This window comes from Halichoerus grypus, chromosome 1 (assembly GCF_964656455.1).
Source record: "Halichoerus grypus chromosome 1, mHalGry1.hap1.1, whole genome shotgun sequence".
Taxonomy (NCBI): domain Eukaryota; kingdom Metazoa; phylum Chordata; class Mammalia; order Carnivora; family Phocidae; genus Halichoerus; species Halichoerus grypus.
This window is the reverse complement of record NC_135712.1, coordinates 216,063,979-216,084,347: the sequence shown is the minus strand read 5'-3', so window position 1 is coordinate 216,084,347 and position 20,369 is coordinate 216,063,979. Positions and strand designations below refer to the sequence as shown.

Below are 20,369 nucleotides of genomic sequence, written 5' to 3'. Positions count from 1 at the left end.
ATCTCTCCTCCTAGAGGGTGGCAGTCCTGTAGGAGTAGGGGTCGCTCGGTGTCATTAGGAGTCTTCCAGAGGACCGGCATGCACTCCGCCACCACCCCCCCCCCCCGCAGCCGTTCCCTCTCCAAGACCCCTTCCCACCCTGCAGCGCCCCCATCGCAGGGCCCTGGTCCCCTCCCTGAGACCCAGGCCTGCTCTCATTTCTCGTTCTTGTAGCTCAAGTCATCACCGGGTGTTTAATCCCCATTTTACAGATGTGGCAACGGAGGCTCTGCGGGGGGGGGGGGGGGCGAAGTCACTACAGCCAGGTCGCTAGTCTATGGGACAGGGGTGAAACTCCGAGCTCGGCAGGGCAGGCCCATTCTAGGTGCCGGGTAAGATGGTGAAGGGGTCCGCAACCCGGCTCGGGTCCCTCCAGTCCTCCCAGGAGGAGGTCCAGCCCCCTCCCGTCCCCCTCCGACGCTCCCAGTCCGGCCCGCGCCCTCCGCGCCCTGTGCGCTCGGGGCCTCGGCGCGCACTTTGCCCACCGTCCCTAGGCAGGGGGCGGGGCCTCCCGCGTCGCTGTTCCCCTTCCCTTTTTATTATTTATTATCATTTAAAGGGGCCGTGACCTGAAAATTTCTGGCCACTCTCTCCCCCTCCCCAACACCCCTAGGCTGGTGGTGCGTCTTCGGACCGAGTGCGGGGGGCGAGGGGGCGTCCGGGAAGGGGGAGGGGGCCTCGCGAGACCCCTCCCCGCGTCCCGGGCCGCAGCGCTGAATCACCGGCGAGGTATTTGCATCTGAGAGCGATTTGTCACCCGGTGATTTGTCTGCGGGGCGGTGAGCGCGCCGGCGGGGGGAGGGGAGGGGCGGGGGAGGCCGCGCGCGGGGAGACTCTTACCAATCGGGTCGGATGGGGGTGTAGACGCGGACTCGGCTGGCGGCTCGGTGAGTCGGCGCGCGGCACAAACCCGGCGGCGGCCGGGAGCCAGCAGCGCGCAGCTCGCGGCCCGGGCCGGAGGCCAGGCGCGGCCGGGGCAGGGCTGGACGCCAGGCGCAGGGCATGCGCCCCCCGAGCGGGCCCTGCGCGGTGAGGCGGGGGGGAGGCTGGCCTTTTAAGTCGCGGGTTCCGGTCCTGGGTGGGCGCAGTGCGCCCGGGAAGCCAACGAAGGGGTCTCCAAAGTTGGGCAGGGACGTGGGTGGGGGTTCAGGACCGAGAAGGCGACTCTAGCGGGTCGGAGTTGGGGTGGGCTTCTCTGCGACCCCCCTCGGAGACCTCACCCCCCCCCCACCACATTGGGCGAGGGCGATCGGGGGTCGCGAGTGAGCGCTGCCCCTCACCCCCCAGCGGAAGGAAATGGTCTCTATGAGCGCGCTGGGGGCTGCACCCCGGACTCTTATCTCATTTTTTCTCCCCGGAATCGGGTGCTTTATTCCGGAGTCCCGAGGGGAGCGGGAGCGCCGGGTGGGGAGGGCAGTTCGCTGGCGACCCTCTCCAGCGCCGACTGCTTACTTATAAAGTGCCGGCTCCGGAGCCGAAAAGGGCCCCTGGAGGGGCACCCCCACCATCCCCGCGCCCGGGCGTGGGTTCGGCGGGGCGGCCAGCGCTCTGGCTGGGATCCCCGGGAAAAGCCCCCCTCCCTCGGTCAGTGCCCCCCAGACACAAAAGCGGGCGCAGGAAGCGCGGGGAGCGCGCGTTTGTCAACTCCAACGTTCGGCGTCCGACCCCAGGCGGCGGATTTGTCAATAATCTTCCGTTTTTAGTCGCCCGGGCCGGAGGGGTTGCCCCCCCCACCCCATGCAAATCGGTCGCTTTCCAAGAAGCCTTTGAAATCCGGACTGGGGTTTTTGTCGTCTTATTTCTTCTCTTTCTTCGGTTTTTCTTTTCTCACTTCCTCCGGGCCGCCCCCCTCCCGACTCTCCTAGCCCCCTCCCCAGCTTTCTGCCCCACCCCACCCCCTCTTCCCTTCGTGGAGTGAGGGGCCCCTTTCGCCACCCGCGGGCCCCAGCCTTGCACAACTCTTTAAATAACCGTGTTTTGCAAGGCCCCGGCCCGAGCGGGTGACCTCTCTCTCCGGGAGGCATTGGGGGGAGGGTGTGGCCCCGGATCCCTCTGGGCCCCTAGTCAGGTCCCAACGACCACCCAGCACCCCCCACCCCTGCCTGGTCCCTGCCTGGGAATGCCTCTCCCTTGGGGTTGTCATAAAGTGGGGGTAGGGGCCGAGGACAAAGGGCTCTTGGGGGAGGGGTCTGGAGGGGGTGGGCGTCGCCAGCTTAGGGTTAATGGCGGCCATGGGGGCCCCAGGCACGGCCCAGGGGAGCTCTGGGGTTCCCACCTGCCCCCTCCACCAGCCCCAACGTGGAGGCCTGCCGTGCTCCCCTCCCCCACTGGGCGACCCGGAAGGGTCATTAAACCCAGCAGGCCTGGGGGGGGGAGGCTGGGGGGGGAGTGGCTTCCTCTGGCCTCTTCCTTCTGCCCCCCAAAGAGGAGGGGGGGCGTTGCCTGGAGCGTTTCCGTGGGGAGGGGGGGCTTGTCTTGAAGTTGTCAAATGTGGGGGAGGGGCAGTGGACTAGACTAGACACTGGGCGTGAAATGTCCCCTCAGCACTTCTTAGGGCTGGTGGGGGGGTGACCACCAGTCCTGGGAGGGGACGGAGAGTGGGGGGCTGGGTGCTACTTTGCTGCCTCTAAGGACAGACTGTATTGGTCACTCTCCAGCACTGTGGCCTCTGAGAGGGTCTTTGTGCCCTGAGACCTCTGCCCCTGCTGGATACTGAGATCCTTTGGGGATATGTCCCACCCCCATTTCCCACATGGGGCCACCCACCTGCCCCCCCACTCTGCCCTTTCACCCATCCAGAAGAAAGCTGCAGGGGGTCTGGGGAGAAGGTGGAGGCCCACTGAGCCTCCCTGACTGGGGAGGTGTGGGGGGGGGTCTATACTGCAAGATTCCCCTGAGTGGGGTCAGTTTCCGCTTAGGGGGTCACCATAGGAGTTGGGAGGGTGGCCAGCCTGGTGAGTGAGCATCAGCTAGCTAGCTACCAGGAACCTCTTCCCTCTGGCCCCTCGTGTATTGGGGGTCCCTGTCTGCCCCAGGAGTGGCTTAGGGGTTCATGTGCTGGGTCAGGGGCAGCCTCCTGCCCCCCACCTCCCGCCCCCCCCCCCCCCCCCCCGCCGTGAGGTACTATCTGGGCTGTCACCGCTGGACCTGTTGGGTTCTGCCCGGTTGGTTTTACAGGCGGCCTGGGCGGGTGGGGGTGTGGCCGGGGCTGGGGTGGGGGGCTGGGGTGGGACCTGCGTCCTTCTGTCCTGGTGGGGCCCAGCTATGCCAGGTTCCGGATGCCCCTGCCTGAGACGCTGGCAGTTAGGGTTGTGGTGGTCTGAGGAGACCCCAGGCTGGGGCACAGCTCCTCGCATTCGGGGACGTGTTGGCCCCGCTTGGGGTCCCAAGGAGTGGGAGGACTCCCCTGCAGAGGTCATGTGGGGTGGTGAGGAGGTTGTGATGTCACCCACACCCTGGTTCCGATCCCAGCCTTGCCTGGAACCTGCTCTGTGTCCTCCCAACAGCGCGTCTGCGGACCTCAGTTTTTCTTACGCCTAACGTGGGGATCGCCCAGCGCCTCCTTCCCTGACGCGGACGAACTGCCGTGTACCTGCTTGAGCACAGAGAGGTGGGCGCCGTCAGGATACCATCTTGCACATGGGGAAACTGAGGCCCGGAGAGGCTGAGGCTCAGGGATGAGGTGGGAGCACGAGGGAGGCCCCGTATACAAGAAGCGCTCGCTCTGGGTCAGCCATCGTCTTGGTTAGCCTGGGGGGGCTACAGCCATCTGCGGCAGGGGGTGCGAGCAGCGCCTGGGACTCGGAACCAGAACCCGGAACCCATCTGGACTCTGGTGTCTGGTAACTGGCTACAGCCAATCAGAGGCCAGGAATGCCCAGACCCTCTGCTCTGTTTGTGAAGCAATAATCCGAGGTCTTCCCCGGGAGGTGTGGTCAGTAACTGCATGTTTCTCTGTGGCCCTGAGGGTGGGGGTCGCCTCGAGACCCTTGGGAGCTCAGTGCGGGCTGACCCTGCTTTCCAGCCTGCTGGAGGGCAGACAGAGGGGGGCGGATGGGGAGAGCACCATCTCCCACCTCCAGGGAGGCCTCCCGGTTTGCACCCTGATGGGAATGGATGGGAGGGATTTTCCCAGAGGCCTCTGGGGTCTGACCTCAGTGGGGAGGATGGGGCCGAGGGGCCCAGGAGTGGTCTGATGATCTGTCTTGCTGCCCCCAGGTTTCTGCAAACCCGTGAATGAGCCAGACACCAGCCGCTGTTACCTGGTGCCTGGCTTGAGAAGGAGGCAGTGCTGACATGCCCTCAGCCTGAACCCGGCGGCCCCCGCCCCCACCCCCGCCACCCTGCACTGTCCCGGCTCCCCTGAGGCCCCCACACTGCAGTGCGGCCAGGCCCCCTCCCCGCAGGGGCCGCCCCTGCTGCCCACCTCTGGTGCCCGGGGCGGCCCGGCCCGCAGGGCCATGAAGCTGCAGGCCGTAATGGAGACCCTTCTGCAGCGGCAGCAGCGGGCACGCCAGGAGCTGGAGGCCCGGCAGCCCCCGCCGCCCCTGCCGCCCCCGCCGGCCGAGCTCCCTGCTGGCCCCCCGGCCCGTGCCAGGGCCGCCCCGGAGGAGGACAGAGAGCCAGAAAAGGCCCGGATGCAGCGGGCCCAGATGGCCGCGCTGGCCGCCATGCGGGCAGCGGCTGCAGGCCTCGGACCCGCGCCCAGCCCCAGCGGCTCGGAGGATGGGCCCCCCAGCTTGGAGGATGAGGACACGGCCCAGGAAGGGGCGCCAGGCTCGCCTGCCCCACCTGGCCGAGGCAGGGAGGCACCGGGACACGCTGAAGGCGACGGGCACTTGGAGGACGTGGGCTCCGAGGGCGACCTGTGAGTTGGGGGTCCGTGGGCTACATACTGCACAAGCGTCCATTGAGCGTCTGATGCATCCCAGGCAGCTCCAGGACGAGACCCTGTCCTGCTGCTGAGCCCCGAGATCAGTTCTGTCCTTTAGAACTTCCCGGAGGCTGGTGGAAATGTGTGCAGCCTAGGAGCTACCCCTCACAGGTGGTGGGGGATCTGGGTTTGTAGCTTTATTCCCTCTCGATTTAAATGGACCAGCCACGTGTGGCCAGGAGCCCCAGTGCCCGGTGAGGCTCCAGCTGATTCAGCGGTCCCGGGGGAACCCACGCAGAGTGGGTGTTGGCTGGCTCGTGGACGTCCACCGTGGACGTGTTCCACACAGATCCAGTGCAGGCCTCCAGCCGAGTGTGGGCAAGACCCCAGTGGGATCATTCTGGGAAGACGTTCAACAAGCAGAGAAGCAGGGTGACTGTGGGTTGTGACAAGGAGATAAAGGAGAGGTGTGTGTTGGGGGGGGTGTCCGGGGCTGGGAACAGCATGCCTGGCAGAAGGAACAGCCAGAGCAAAGGCCCTGAGGCAGGAACTGGCTAGGCATTTCCACGGCCCACCAAGGAAGCCTGTGCAGCAGAGGGCGGGAGGGGGTTAGCAGGTGTACGGGGCTCTGGGCAGGGCTCTGGGCTGATGGGAAGCAAAACCGTGTAGAGTACGACCCACGCCCCTCACGGCACCTGGAGCAGGTGGGGGCCGCTCTCCCCGTGTTGAGAGAGGGAAATCGAGCTCTGGTGAGGAGCAGACCCTGCCCCGGGGCTGGAGCGAGCTGGCGCCATCTCCCTGACCTGTGCCCTCTGCCTGCCCCAGGAAGCCAAAATGGGAGGAGGAGGAGGAGGATCTGGAGGAAGACCTGGAGGAAGAGGAGGACGAGGAGGACGAGGACGAGGAGGAGGAGGAGGACTACGAGGACGAGGAGGGGCTGGGACCCCCGGGTTCTTCCGGTCTGGGCCCCGCAGCCCTCGTCCCCCGCAGGGCCCCGCCGTCTCAGGCCTTCCGCGGTGACAGCGGGCCCCGGGCGCTTGGTGGCCAGGAGCGCCAGGCGGCCAGCCTGGCCCACAGCGGAGGGGCTGCCCATGTGGCGGCTCAGCTGCAGCCGCCCGACCACGGGGACTGGACCTACGAGGAGCAGTTCAAGCAGGTGTGCTGTGCGTCGTGATGGGGGCCGCGGGGCTGGGGTACGCGCTGCTGGGTCCCGACAGCCGGCCCACGCCAGCCAGGCGCCCAGGGAGCCCTGTGGACAGCCTGTGGGTGGGACGGGCCGGCTGTGGAGTGCACCCCGTGTGGACAGGTGGGGGGGACCCGAGCCTGGAGGGAGACGCTCAGGGGCTGCATGGTGTCTGCACCAGAAGGACCCTTAGAGAGACAGCGAGGAATGGGACTCTGGGCTGAGGGGGGTGCCCAGGCAGAGGCCATGCGGCTGGACCAGGCTTGGCTTGGGCCGTGGGTGGACGTGCGGGCAGAGAGCTGGGGGCTTGGGGACGCCGGCCCGAGGCCTGGTCAGTTGGCGTGGAGTCTGGTCATAGAGGCCACGGCAGTTGGTTGAGCAGGGGGTGGCCACGTTGGTGTGGACTGCCAAGAAGCTCCCTGGGGCTGCAGAGGGGCGGGGAGGAAGCAGGGCCGTCCTGGTGCCTTCCCTGCGGGCGGCCAGGGCAGAGGAAGTGGCCGGGCGGGGGACCCTTTGAAGTTGGGCCGAGCTGGGCTGGGCAGATGGAAACCAGATGGCGTCCGGCCGGGCTCACATTCCAGTCCGTGGCCAGCTGGGCCCTGCCCCGACCTCCAGGAGTGGCCGGCGGGGACCTGGCCTCCCCAGCCCAGTGGCCCAGTAGCCTGAGCCTTCTAGGTCTCCACGGGCTGTGGACAGGCCCGTGTGTGAGAGCCGGGAGCTGGCTGTGCGTGGCCTCGGGGCGGTCCCCTCTGGATGCTGGCCTCCCAGAATTGGCTCTGGGCCCCTCCTGGAGGACTCTCGAGGCCCGGCTGGCGTGTGGGACCTCCGCAGGGATGGGACCGAGGGCCACCGGCCTCCCCTCTGAACCTCACTTGGGGAGCAGAGTGTGTGGTTCCGGCCGCCCTCAGAGCTTTGAGTCAGGCTGAAGACAGATAAAGTAGGGAACCGGGCCGGACACACGCCGCGGGGGCCGGACAGGGGCTCCCGTGGTCGGGGGACGGTGCCTGGAGGCAGCAGGGGAGCTGGCTGGACGGAGGGAGCTGCCCAGGTGTCTGGCTTGGGTGGGGCAGTGCTGAGGGCTGGGTGACAGCCAGCAGACATGGCCTGTCTGGGCGTGGCCGGCGCCCCCCACACCCCCTCCTGCTGGAGGCTCCGCCCCTGCGTGTGGACCCCAGGCTGAGTGCGGGTGCGGGGGGGGGACGGCCCCACCCTGCTCCCTGCCTCAGTGTCTCTCCCTTCAGGGCTGGGTCCCTGCCTGTGCCATTTTGCAGATGAGAGACCCGAGCCACTGCGCTGAGGGGGGGGTCTCCAGCGCCTTGCTCTGATTCAGAATAACACACAGGCCGCCATGGGCAAGTTATACTTATTTGTTCGCTGAGCATGTACGGGGAGCACAGGCTTGGGGGCTGGAGCTGGACGGATCCCCCCGCCCCCCGCATTATAGGGTCCCGGCCGGGCCACACAGTCCTTGTGAGGTCAGAGCTTGTGAGGACCTGCAAGCCCCCAACCCTGCTCAGTGGCCTTAGCCCCTGGGGGGAGACAGGGTTTGGATGGCCAGGCCAGGCCTGGGGTTGAGAGACCCAGACCCCAAAGCCCCCTGGGCGTGCCAGGAGCAAAGGGCCACAGGACCCATTGTCCCACTTGTCTGGGACGCCCAGGGGTGGGGAAATGGAAGCCAGAGGGGGTCAGGGGACCCAAAGCCACAGAGTCTCAGCACCTTGTCTAGCGCCTCCTAGACGTGTGGCTCCCCTGTGTGGAGGTCAGCCTCCGAGTAACCGGACAGCCTTGCTGAGGCGGTCGGGGAGATGTGGTCTGGCATCCTTAGCTGGGGGGTGGGTGTGGGGGAGAGGCCTCTCGGGATATGCCATTTGGGTCGAGCCTTGCAGAAGGATGGATGGTGCACCTGGCAGAGAAAGTGGCCTGGGCAAAGGCCCTGGGGCAGGACCGACATTGGCGTGTGTGTGTAGAGGCCAGATGCCGCCAGGTTGGGCCCTGCAGGAGATAGGATTGGAGTGTGAGAAACTGGGGGCCCAGGGAGGCTGTGAGCAGGTGGGGGGCCTGCCCTGCAGTACTGGGATCTTCTTCCTGCCCGTTCGGGGCAGGGCCAGCTGCCGGCACTGCCCTCCTGCCCAGGCGGCCGAACACCTGCATGGCCAATGTCAGCCGTGACCTGGGCCCAGCCCGCCCAGCAGACGTCGGGCCATGTTGACTCTGGCGCCTTCCCCACAGCCTTCCTGGCACGTGGCGGCCCCGCCGGCCGGCCGCCCACTTGGCACCACGTCTGCCTCTTCCTCCCCAGTCTTGGCAGGGCTGGGGCCGACTTCCCCTGCAAACCCTCGATAGCCGTGAAGTTCCGCCGTAGGCTACAGGTCTCGGGGCGGCCAGGCTGGGGAGGGACCTGGAGCAGTGGGCTTGTGGCCACGGAACCGTCCCTTGAAACACCGCAGCCTCAGTGCTCTGGGGCCCTGGGGACATGCACGGATGGAGGCCAGCGTGTCTGGAGTCACTGGCCAGGGACCGGGCCTGTCGCGGGCAGTGATTAGGATCCTAGCCTCCTGGCATCAATCAGACGGGGGCATCCTGGTGACAGCCTGGTGGCTTCCGGTCAGCAGCACAGCTGTGCCTGGGCTCTAGAAAGTGCCCCCCCACCCCCAGCAGGTGTTAACCTCAGAGAATCGGGATCCTTGGTCTCAACCACTCAAACTTTGGGATTGTTTTCAACAGCTTTATTGAGATCAGACTCACGTAACACATAATTCACCCATTGGAAGTGTGCGATTCAGTGGTTTTTGGTGTCTTCACGGTTATGCAGCCATCTCCAGCTTATTTTAGGACATTTTTGTCAGCTCAAACATAAACCTTTGTAAATGTATTTTTTAGCTATTACCCCCCCCCCGGCCCCCATGAGCCCCCCTCCCGTCCACGGATGAGCCTGTTCTGGACGTGTCACCCACGTGGACTCACACCCCGCGTGGCCTTCCGTGTCTGGCTCCCTCCCTGAGTGTCGTGGGCTTGGAGTCTGTCCCCGGGGCCGTGCGTGTGGGCGCCTCGCTCCTGCTCGCGGCTGAGGGACGCTTCCCTGTGTGGGGGACACGTTCTGTTTGTCCGCCTGCTGATGGACACTTGGGTTGTTTCCACCTTGGGCTGCCGTGAGTCGGGTTGCTGTGAAGGGTTGCTGTGAGTCAGGCTGCTGTGAGTCGGGCTGCCGTGAGTCGGGCTGCTGTGAGTCGGGCTGCTGTGAGTCGGGCTGCCGTGAGTCGGGCTGCTGTGAGTCGGGTTGCCGTGAGTCGGGCTGCCGTGACTCAGGCTGCTGTGAACGTGCGTGCACGTCTTTTGTGTGGACGAGTGTTTCCAGCTCTCGTGGGCACATAGCCAGGAGTGGACCCGCTGGGTTGGGCGGTAACGCTGTGATTGGCCTCTCGGGGACCGTGGACTGCTTCCCACAGCGGCTGTGCTGTTTGCCTTCCCGTGGCCGCACGAGGCTCCAACCTCTCCACGGCCTCGCCAGCACCTGTGATTACGACTTGGCTGCCGAAGTCACGGTGGGGTGGCGTGCGTCTCGCTGTGGTTTTGGTTTGCGTTGAACGTTGGGATATTTCCCCCTGCTTTTTAAGGTGACGTCCGTCCCCTGCGTCACGTGTCGGTGAGCTCAGAGATGTAGAGGGCACTGTTGTAGCTGAGACTTGTCAGCCGACTGTGCGGGAAGCAGACCGGCCTGTCACCTGTGTCCCTCTATGCCCCGATCCCACAGGGAAGGGCAGCTGGGGGCTCTTCTTGCACCGGCTGAGGGACGCGGGTGGTGAGTCGCCTGCCCACAGCAACACAGAGTCGGCGTCAGAGCCGGGACGGGGCCTAGCGTGCACCGGAGGAGTGGACAGATGGGTGCCGGGGTTGGGGGCACTGGGGTCCCTGGGCCTCTGTCTCCTTTGCTGTGGAGACAGTGGGTCCAGGGCCTGGACACGCACAGGCGCACAGGCGGGAGCAGCCACCGGAGGCCTCTGTGTCCTCGCCGTGGACCCTGCCCGGCCCCCTCCCCTCCCCGGGCCTCCCGGGGCCCGTGCGCTGCCCGTGCGTGTCCTTCTCCCGCGCAGCAAGCACGGCCCACGTGGAGGTGAGACTGTGGCCTCAGAGGGTTCTCCCCAAGAGGCTGGGGTCCCGTTTTGGTGTTTTTTTAGCCCTTTTGGCGCACGTAGGTGTTTTTAGCCATGGGAAATACACACGTATGCGTTTTTAAGTCCATTTTTGATTCCGGAAGTAGCACTCGGTACCATCCTCATAGGAGGAGAAACGGAGAATGTGGTGTTCTGGGGCCGCCGCTCCCCAGCATCACTCTGTCGCTCTGTGAGCCCGCGCGCTCCCCGTCCCGGGTTCTCTTGAGCGACTGTGGTTTCCTCGTGGGGCTGACAGCAACACGCTGGCCAGTTTCCCTGTTTCCCTGTTGTACACAACGCTGCAGTGAACATCTCTGGGCTCCTGAAAGCTGGCCGGGCAATGTGAGGTGGAGGCACGGGTGGGAATTGTGGGGGCTCCGGGTTCGGGGAGGAGCGGGGAGGTGGTCTCTTCATCCTGCCTGGGAGCCCCCCAGGCTCCCGGGAGCCACAGCTGGACACAGGCACTCCCAGCCCTTAGGGTTCAGGGCTGGGCTAGAGGAAGGAGGAACGGGCTTTGGGGCTGGGGCTTTGCAGGATGTGTAAGAGTTTGCCGGATGGACAGGGAAGGGTAGAGTCTGCATCTTGGAACAGCGTGGCTGGGACATAAAGTGGGAGGGGAATGGGTGCGCAGACATTAGGGCAAACGGAAGGTGGGCTCAAAGGGGGGCCTTGGCAGGGTTTGGGGCTGGGGAGCTGCGAGATGAAGGAGGACCCTCCTAGGACCTGTGATCCGGGCAGGACGGGGAGAGGCTAGGCCTGCAGGGCCAGGGGAGAAGGATGAGAATTTTTCTGGTGGAAGAAGGTGTTCTGAGTAGAGGGCACAGCCTGAGCAAAGGTTTAGAGGTCAGATGCTAGGTCCTGGACCCAGCGACATCAGTCTGATGTGCTTGGGGCAGAGTGGGCTGGGGGCATCTCCGGGGGCGGGGAGGGTGTCGGGAAGCCCCTGGGAACTCAGCCCACCCCGCCTGGGACGGCGCCTCCCTCATCAAAGCTGCTGTGGCTCCTGGCGCAGAGCCAGCAGGCCGTGGCGGGCACAGGGAGGGTGCCCGCCCGCCAGCCCCTGGCACCGTGCCTCTGCCCGTGCAGCCCTGGGAACCGCACTGACTCAGCCGGAAGAACCTTATCTGGCCCCTGCGCCGCCACCAGCCGCCCAGTCACCACCGTGGGGTCACGGCCGCCAGGGCCTGGCCCCACGCCCACCATCCGCTCCCCTCCCTCGTGGCTGTTGCCAAGTGCCCGGCTCGCCCCACGCTTTCTAATAACACACGCAGCTGCTGCAGGGAGTGGTGCCCGGCGGGCAGTGTCCACATGCGCATCCCGTCGGGATGAGCGTGCATGAGCCCCATGGGGTCCAGCCCGCCGACGTGGGCGGGCGTGTGGTCCCCGTGAGCTGGGGACGGGGGTCCGTGTCCGGGGGCCGTGTCCGGCTGGGCCAGGCCCCGGGGGTGTCTGGGAGCCGCACGTGGCCCTCCCGTGTGCGTCCGTCGGCACGTTCTGGGGCTGCGAGCTTCCTGCGGCGTCTCTTACGTGTGTCTGCCACCTTAGACGAGATCAGGCGCGTTCAGGGTGGTATGGCCGTAGACTGTCTGTCACCTTAGAAGCCCATTGGTGCGTCCGCACTCCGGTGTGTTTGTGGACAAGTGCACGAGCCCCACGTGGCCCGTCTCCACCTCTCACGCCTGTGTGGGTGTGCGTCCTGGGGTCTGGACGCAGCGGAGGAAGGCTGGGCCACGTATCGCGGTGCGTGTGGAGCCCACTGCTCACACGTTCCCTGGCCCCACGTGGGACGGGCTGACGCTGCCCTGTGGCCATGGGTCTGTGGCGCGTGTGCGAGTGTGTGTGCGGCTGGGCCCCCACGTGCGTCTGCGTGCCCGCCCCCTGCCCCACGGGCTCACCTTGCCCCGTGAAGCGTGAGGTCGAGGGGGAGCCATTAACCATTAGCCAGAAGTCACGGCGTCCGGTCAGCGGTTTGAATTGGTTGACCCCGGACCTGCCTGCCCATGGCTGATGCCCCCCCGGACCGGAGCCCAAGGTGTGAACAGGGCCGGGCTCGGTCCCTTCTGCCCCCTGCACCGCGGGGTCTTGGGCGGCGGTGCACTGTCTCTGGTCCGCGGGAGCCATCGAGACGCCGCGCAGGGCTTAGCTCACTCTGAGTCAGAGGCCCTCCCCTCCCGAAGTTTTCGGACCCCCAGGGCCAGCGCCACCCGACGGCGACTTGGAGGGGCGTCCTCCCGGCTGCTCGCAGCCACCCAGTGACCCCGTTGACCGAGGCTGTCGCCCTGCTGGGCTGTGCTCCGAGCTGGGTCAGGGGAGCAGCTGGGGGTGCGGGCTGGTGGGTGGGCACGCGCGGAGGGCGGGACACGGCCCGCCCCTTCTCCGCTCACCAGGCTGCACGCGGACAGAGGACAATTGGGGGTCACGGGGTTAAATGGTAACCAGTCTGCCTATTGAAGGCCCCAGCGCGGGACCCGGCCCCGCCGGCCGGGCTGGCAGGGGTCTTGTGGGGCTGAGGGGGGCGGGGGGGGCGGAGAGTCGGCATCGCCCAGCACCTCGGGGACACGTCCTGCCCTCCCAGATAATAAAAACCCACGTTCCAGGAAGAAACGTGCCGTGAGGTGAATGGCCGTCCCCCAAACTCTGCCCAGACGTCAGACATGGCTCTGTTTGGGCATAGGGTCTTCGCAGGTGTCATTAGTTAAGACGGACTCCCCCGGAGTAGCCTGGGCCCTGAATGCAGCGACAAGTGTCTTGGTAAGAAGAGAGGCCCACAGGCAGGCCTCGGGGAGCTGTGGGCCTGACAGGACAGGACACGGAGGCCCCGGCCCTCTGTAGACCCTCCTTTGGGGATTGGCTTGGGACAGGGACTCTGATGGCCCCACCGATGGGCTCACGGGACCGGGTTAGGGCAGAAAGGCCAGGCTGCGCGCCATGAGCGTGCGCGCCCGAGCCGGCGCCTTCCTGGGCACCAGCCTCTCTTGTGGGCACTGGGACGCATCTGTGAAGAGCGGGCATGGGCGGCTGGTCCGTGGTGTGGGGGTGGGGTGTGGGGCCCAGTGGGCTGGGCCGGCCCCGTGGTGAGGGCGGGCTGTCTGGGGCCATTATCTGCCGGCGAGCGAGGGTGTGTCTGTTTGTGTCTGCTTGGGCGGGTGTGTCCGTGCAGGGGGGGACCATGTCGGGGCGGCGAGGCCTGCCCAACCGTGGGGAGGGCCGCGGGTGCGTGGGGAGGGTCCGCATGTGCCCAGACGGAGGTAGGAGGGTCTGTGCGGCCATGGTCAGGTAGAGGTCCAGGTAGGGGCTGCGTGGGTGCGTCTGGATGGGGCCACGGGTCTTGGGGTGGCTCTCCAGGTGGGATTGTCCGTGGGGGTGGGTCTCGCGTCTCTGTCGGGCTGGAGTGGCAGGGAGTGGCCATGGGCCCCTGTTCCTGGTCAAGCTGTCAGCGTCTGCCCCCCAGGAGGGGTCTCTGAGGGTCCCCACCCTGTTAGGCCGTGCCTCCAAACCTCCACCCCGAGGAAGGGTGCCGAGCCCATTGCTGCAAATGTGGGTCTTCTGGGCTTGCTCCCCGAGTCTCAGGTTGCACCGTGTCCGCATCTCCCCCTCCCTGGCCCCCACCACCCTCTCTCCCGATGCCACTTGCCCAGGAGAGGCAGGTGTCCCCTGGCCGTGAGTGCCCGGGGACTGTCCATGTGCTAGCCGACGGGGTGCCCGGCTCTGGGAAGGGACATGGGGCCTGAAGCCACGCAGTCCTCTGCTACCCCAACCGGGAGCCTCAGTTTCCCCATCTGTAAATCAGGGGCAGGGTTCGAGTGAGTGCCGGCTGTTGCCGTAGTTAATGATCACTCGCGGGTGTCCTGGCAGAGGAGTGGCGGGGTGGGGCGGGCGCCAGCCACATGCTGCCTGGGGCTGCCCCACCGTGGCCGGCACCCCACACTGAGGGGGACATTCCGGAGGTTAGGCTTCGGTGGGGCCCTCGGGCTGCTGGCCACCACGGGGCAGACTCCGTCCCTGTGCCCTCGGCTGGGGGTCTGGCAGGGGCACCCGGGGCCCCTTCCTCTTGACTGCTGGGCAGAGGGCGGGGGGCAGGGAGTAGCCCCCCTGCCTCCTGCAGCGTGTGCAGGCTGGCCCGCAGTGGCAGGACCGGACAGCACTCTGGCTGCACCCCTGTTCAGAGAGTCAGTGCAGGGAGGGGCAGGGAGCTTGCTCCCCAGCCGGGCAGGTCTTTCGGAGCACCTCCCGCCTAGGAGAGTCCCTGCCGGCATCTTCCGGGGCTGCTCGGGGCGCGAGTGCAGGCAGAGACAGATGGTCCCTTTCCGAGAAAACCCCACGACGGGATTTAAGTTCTGGGGGGCCAGGCCCTGGCCACAGCCCCCGACCCCGGGGCACTGCAAGCCTGCGACCAGGTGGGAGTGACGGGACGATTTTGTGCGGTGACCCTTGTACGACATGCCCCAAGACTGCGAGCAACAGTGGATTTGTAATGGCTTGGGGCTCAGGGAGAAGATTCTGGATTTTTGGCTTGCCCAGAGAGTGCCAGGGGCTTTAGGGCAGGCTTGCTCCCCAACTCTGAGAGGCTCCACATGGCCTAGGGCACCCAAGTCCACCCAGAGGCACCGAGGGCTCAGTCCCGACTTCCAGTGGTGATGCTCTGCAGTCTGATCTCAGCACCTCTGTGTCCCCCCCTGATGTGGGCTCCCACTCAGACAGTGGTGTGTGTGCTCGGGGCCGGGCCGTGGCTGAGGGGCTCCCATGGGGACGGGAGGCCGTCCAGATCTGCGTGTCATCGGCTGCATGGGCCACCTGCTTCCTGCTTCCTCACCTCTTCCCAGCATTGTCCCTTTGCCACTTTCCAACCTGGGTGTACTCTCGACGCGGGACCCGTGGGCATCCCTCTCTGGGCCTCAGTTTCCCCAGCTGTGACATGGGGCCGGTGGACGACCAGCCTTGTCTGGCCACCGAGGTGATTCCTCCCCTGCCCCCCCAGCTATGCGCTGCCCCTCCCACCTGGATGCTGCAGGCACCCTCGCCCACCTCCTGGGGGACGATACAGAGGCCCCGAGGTGGCCCCGGTTACACGGAAGGCCGGTCGGGAGAGAGGGGCAGCAGTTGGTCGTCAGGCGCTGGCCCGGCCCTTTGCCATCATCCAGAAAGCAGCGCCTTTAAGCTTCAGCTCCGTGTTAGGCGTTGTGACTCGTTTCTGGAGCTTTTTATTAATATCTCTCATGGGCGGGGTGCTGTGTCTTTTTGGAGAGGGACACATGGCCGGCTGGGGTTGCGTGGCCGAGCGGACAGATGTCTCTGCCCTGCCCAGAATCACTTCCCCAATTTCCTGCGAGCCCAGCGGGCCCGCCACATCTGTGTGGAGGAGGCTGAGCCCGCGCTGACGGGAAATGAAAGGCAGCCTGGCGGCCCGGGCGGGTGCCCCAGGGGTCAGGTGCGCCAGGAGGGCAGCTCATGGGAAGGGCGTGAGGTCGCACGGACGCTGCTTAAGCCCCTCCTGTATGCGGCGGCCAGGGACCTCGTTGGATTTCTGCTGTGCCCCCTGATGGCCTGGGGTCTGTGGGGCGCGCTGCACCCCAGCTCCCAGTGCTGTGGGCAGAAGGGGTTCAACAATGGCTGCAGAATGGATTGTCCTGGCCGACCCACACCGCGGGGGCCAACGCAGCTCCCACTCAGCTTCCACCGTCCGTGCTGCATCCTGGGAGTTTCTGGGACAGAATTTTTCCTCCGGAGCAGAACTCCTCGGTGCCCAGCTGGGCCCTCCGAGGCCTGAGTCCTTGCAGCACCGAGGCCTGGCCACTGGCCTCCAGTTCCTGATCACGTCATCCCCGCCCCCTGTGTTGGGTAAACTGAGGCTGAGTGCAGACAGGGAGGGTTCCACACCAACCCGCCTCCTCCCGAGGCCCCCACTGAGCGCTGAGGTCACTGTGGAGAGAGGGTGAGCCCAGAGCTTTGCCACTTTGGGGCTGTGTGACCTTGGTGAGGCCCGCACACTCTGGGCCTCCCGCCTCCCACCTCATGCAGCTAGGAGAAAGCTTAGATAAGGCACTTAGCAGGTTGTTGGCGCTCCACAAAAAATGCCCACCTCAGTTTCCCCAAGTGCACAGTGGGCTGGAGGGGGTGCCGCCCTGCCTGCCTGGCCTCCGGCAGCTGTGGGTGTTTCTGTGAATGGGGGAGGCTGGGGCGGCCCCCAGGGACTCTGTTCCCGGCCCACCTGGGGCCCCAGCAACGGCTGTGCATGCTGAGTCATCTCGGTCGGGAGGGGCTTATGGGGGGGATGGGGCGGGGGCCGCGGGGGGCAGGAGCTGCTGGGGGGGCGGGCATCAGGGCTGAGCTGTGATGGAGAACGGGCCAAGGAGGCGAGAGCCTGAGTAAGCCTTCTCTCCTTGCTTCCTTTGTTAGCGGGCGCCTGTCGTATACTATGCCCAGCCCCCACGGCCCCCACGGCCCCTGGCTCTGCCCTCGGGGGCTCTCCTCTGGGTGGGGGAAGACAGGAAAGAAACCACCCCAGAATGTGCCCCGTGAGGGTGCAGGGGGCCTTACTGGACGTGCTGCCCAGGCCCGGGGGTCAGGCCAGACTGCGGGAAGGGAACGCAGAGGTGAGGCAGGTGGGCTCCAGCTGCAGAGCCCAGCAGGTGCACGGGCCCTGGGGTGAGAGCTGGTGGGCGCGCGGCGGAGGGGCCGGTGCGGCGGGAGCCCAGCCGGCGACAGGGAGAGAGGAGGTGAAGGGGCCAGGGGGCAGCCACTGAGGCCTGGAAGGCAGGGAGTCCGGGTTGCCCCGAGAGCAGTAGGGAGCCATGGTCAGCTTTCGAGCAGGGACACGGTGGCATCTGGGTGTAGACATGCGAGGTCCCTGGCAGGCTGCAGGAGGAAGTGGCATCTGGCTTACTGTCCTGGCCGCTCTCGGGTGTTTTTGGGGGGGATGGGGATGAAAACAGCCCCACCGCCTTCTCCCTGTTTCACTCTGCTTTCAGAAGTTACAACGAATCAGTTCTTATCCAAAACCCCAAGGGTATAAAGATAGGTCGGATGATACCTCCTGTCCTAGCAGCAGGATTCATAAAAATAGCCAAAAGGTGGAGGCAACCTAGCGTCCGTGGGCAGGCGGACGGACAAACAGAACGTGTCCACCACGCAGGGGAGCGTCCGCGGCCGCGAACAGGAGCCAGGCGCCCACATGCGCGGCCCCGGGGACGGACCCCGAGCCCACGACACTCAGGGAGGGAACCAGACACGGAAGGCCACGCGGGGTGTGAGTCCACGTGGGTGACACGTCCAGAACAGCCTCATCCGCGGACGGGAAGGGGGCTCGTGGGGGCCGGGGAAGAGGGAGGATGACTGCCTTTGAGGACAGGGTTCAGAGTGATGGAATGTTCCGGAATCACACACCAGACTCTGCAGATGCACTCGATGCCACTGAAACACTCACTTTAAAATGGTGAATTCTGTGTAATGTGACTTTCACTCCGATAAATATTTCTTTTCAAGGTTCAGGGGAAAGTAGGCGAATTTAAACGCTCGGGGTCCCGGGCCCGCCCGGCCTGCTGGTGGACACCGTCGCCCACCAGCTCCTCCTCTCATCCCCGGTCCCTTCGCAGACCTGCTCTGAGCACGTCTGGTCCCGGACATTTGGAACCCGCTCATGGCTGTAGAGGACGCGTGTCTGGTTTCCTGTGAGTCGCCTTGGGAAGCCTCCCCGTCCTTGGGCGTCTCTCTGCCTCCTCTTCCTCGGTGGCTTGGAGCTCACCAGCCCCTTCCTTGATTTCTCCTAATTTGGGTTCCTCTCTCTGCCTTGTAAGGACAGCAGCCTCCTCAGGTGATGCCCTGCGGACTTTGGAGCCGCCTGGGTGGCAGGAGGGGGCCTGAGCAGACACCGTTAAAGGGGCAAAGGTCGGCCCGGGGGCCCTGCCAGCAGGCGGTTGTTTTATAGCCTGGGCCCCTCGGCCTTGGGCTGGACGCCGCCCCCGGGCCCCTGGGACAGGCTGGGAACCGCTGCACTGTTGCCCAGGTGGGGCCTCCCGGCACTGTGACCTCTCGGGGCCCAGTCATGCCTGGGGAGGGGGCCCTGCTGGTGCCCTCCCCACGTGAACACATCCCCACGCCAGGCCCCTCTCCTTGCGGGTTAGGGGTGGCCGTGAGGGGCCTTCTCCCCCCATCTTCCATGTCGGCAGGCCGGGGAGAGGGTCCGGTGCCGTGGGTGAGCCGCCTGGCTCCCAAGGGGTCTGCTGTCTTCTCTGCAGGGTGGCTGAAGGACCCCCCCACCCCCCAGACACACACACAACTCGGCCGGGTCAGCAACATGACCCCACTGACCAACGAGGAGTTTCTTAGCAGCCCAGACAAAAATGCTGCTTAGCCACAAACGAGAATTTCCTGTTTGCCCATCCGTGCACTTGGAGGGTGGGGGGTGGTTGTCTTGCCTTTGCCACTCCCTGAGCCTTCCTCGCCTTATCTGCCTCCAGCTCACGTGGCTGCATGGGGGGCTGTCCCTCAGAAAGCCGCGGGAAGGCCTGGGGGCTGGAGCCGAGGGGGTGATGGGGACACGGGAGACCGTAGGGCAGGGGGCTCCCGCTCAGACTGCTGAGAAAACCCCTCTGGCTGCTGAGTGGGGTGACCAGGGGAGGCTTGGCCCTCCCCACTCTGTGCCTCAGTTTCCTTTTCTGTGAATGGGTGGTGCAGGTTTGGGGAAGACTGACACTGGGTCAGCCCAGCCTTGGCGATGAGTGGCCTGACACCCTCTATCGCCCTCAGCCGCAGACGGGCTGGGCCGAGAGACAGGCCGAGGGGCCTGGGGGGGCGCTGGGCGGGTCCCTGAGACACCAGCGGGCTCCGGGGCCAGGGAGGGAGGGAGGGGCTCCGGGGCCGGGGAGGGAGGGGCTGCCCCACTTCTCAGGTGGAAAACTGGAGGCCTCCAACCCAGGCTCGCCCATCCACATCCCCCATCCTCGAGGTTCTGCACCCATTTCACAGGTGAACAGACAGACCTGGCCGGGCCGGGTGGACGCAGGGTGGACCCAGGGTCCCAGGGCAGGAAGTGTCGGGTGGAGCCGGCCTCCAGCCCCTTCCCCTCCCCCACCTGCACCCCAGCGCAGGACGTCGCTCCCACAAAGCATGAGCCTTGCGGGGCACGTGATGGGTTTGGGAAAGGATAAGCGGCCCATCCCCGTGGTGCGCTGAGCAGTCAAGTCGTCTGTTAAGCAGCTGCTGTGTGCCCGGTTCTAGACGTGGGGCCGTGGAGGGGCCAGGGAGCAAGAGCGTCCGTAAGCGAGAAAATCGCCCGCCGCCAGTACACGTGTCCCCCGAGAGAGCAGAGCGCCTGCCGCGGGGATGGGGCGGCAGCTGTGAATCCGACAGGCAGGGGCGCGGCTGGGGACGGTGGTTGAGGAGAGACCAGGCCAGAGGGACCGCCAGGTCTCCCGGAGGTGGGCCCGCCTCTGCGCACGGCAGCCTCCAGAAGCAGTAAGATGTCTGCAGGGAGGGTCTGCAGACCCTCGGGAGTGCTTGGTGTCATTACTTCAGGCAGGAATCCCGTGATCGGAGCGCCCCGCGCCCACGGCCCCCGGGGAAATCAGGCTGCAGGCTCAGGGAGTGGGGCTGCCCAGGGAGGGGCTTCCGGAGGGTTCTCCCGTCTCCAGCCCGGGGTTGCGGCTGTGGCAGGCCACCCCTCTCCGCGCCTACTGGCCCACCGTGAGCGGGGCAAGGTTTCAGCCTGAGAACCCAGGCAGGACAGAGGCCCGGGCTTGGCACAGGGTGACCTGGAGCCCTGTGAGGACAGACAGTGGGCCCACCGGCCCACAGTGGGGGTCTGGACGCCGTCCCCCGTGCCCCTATCCCTCCGGTCTGGCTAGGGCGGGGCGCATCCTGCAGGGGAGCGGAACTTGGGGCCGGAGCCCCATAAAGCTGGGGTGGCCTTTACTGCCCCTTTGTTGCCGGGCTGCAGACTTAAAGCTGCATTAAAGCTGCCTCCTTCCCCGGCAGCCGGGGGCCGGCACATCCCCCTTTATGGCCCCAGACAATACCCTGGCTCCACGGGGGTCTGACCAGGCCCTGCCACAGGCCTGTCCACCCACCATTTGGCCTGGGGGTTAATGGCCCCCCACCAAGCCAGCTGCGCCTGGGGCCAGGTCTC

At 66.1% G+C, this 20,369-nt stretch overlaps 1 protein-coding gene across 5 annotated transcripts in view; it reads left to right on the top strand.

The window, feature by feature from the left end:
- The first annotated feature begins 615 nt into the window (after positions 1 to 615).
- Positions 616 to 20,369, top strand: part of ARID3A (AT-rich interaction domain 3A) — a 29,882-nt gene continuing 10,128 nt past the window's right edge. The window contains exons 1-4 of one of the 5 annotated variants that reach the window (XM_036100750.2): positions 616 to 768; positions 3,546 to 3,649; positions 4,258 to 4,906; positions 5,738 to 6,068. In XM_036100750.2, coding sequence (XP_035956643.1) covers positions 4,500 to 4,906; positions 5,738 to 6,068 — 738 coding nt within the window. In that variant the 5' untranslated portion in view covers positions 616 to 768; positions 3,546 to 3,649; positions 4,258 to 4,499. Of the gene's footprint in view, positions 769 to 793; positions 819 to 845; positions 927 to 955; positions 1,069 to 3,545; positions 3,650 to 4,257; positions 4,907 to 5,737; positions 6,069 to 20,369 lie in introns of those variants that run through there. The other 4 variants (XM_078058590.1, XM_078058595.1, XM_036100747.2 and 1 more) reach the window with 4 other exon arrangements.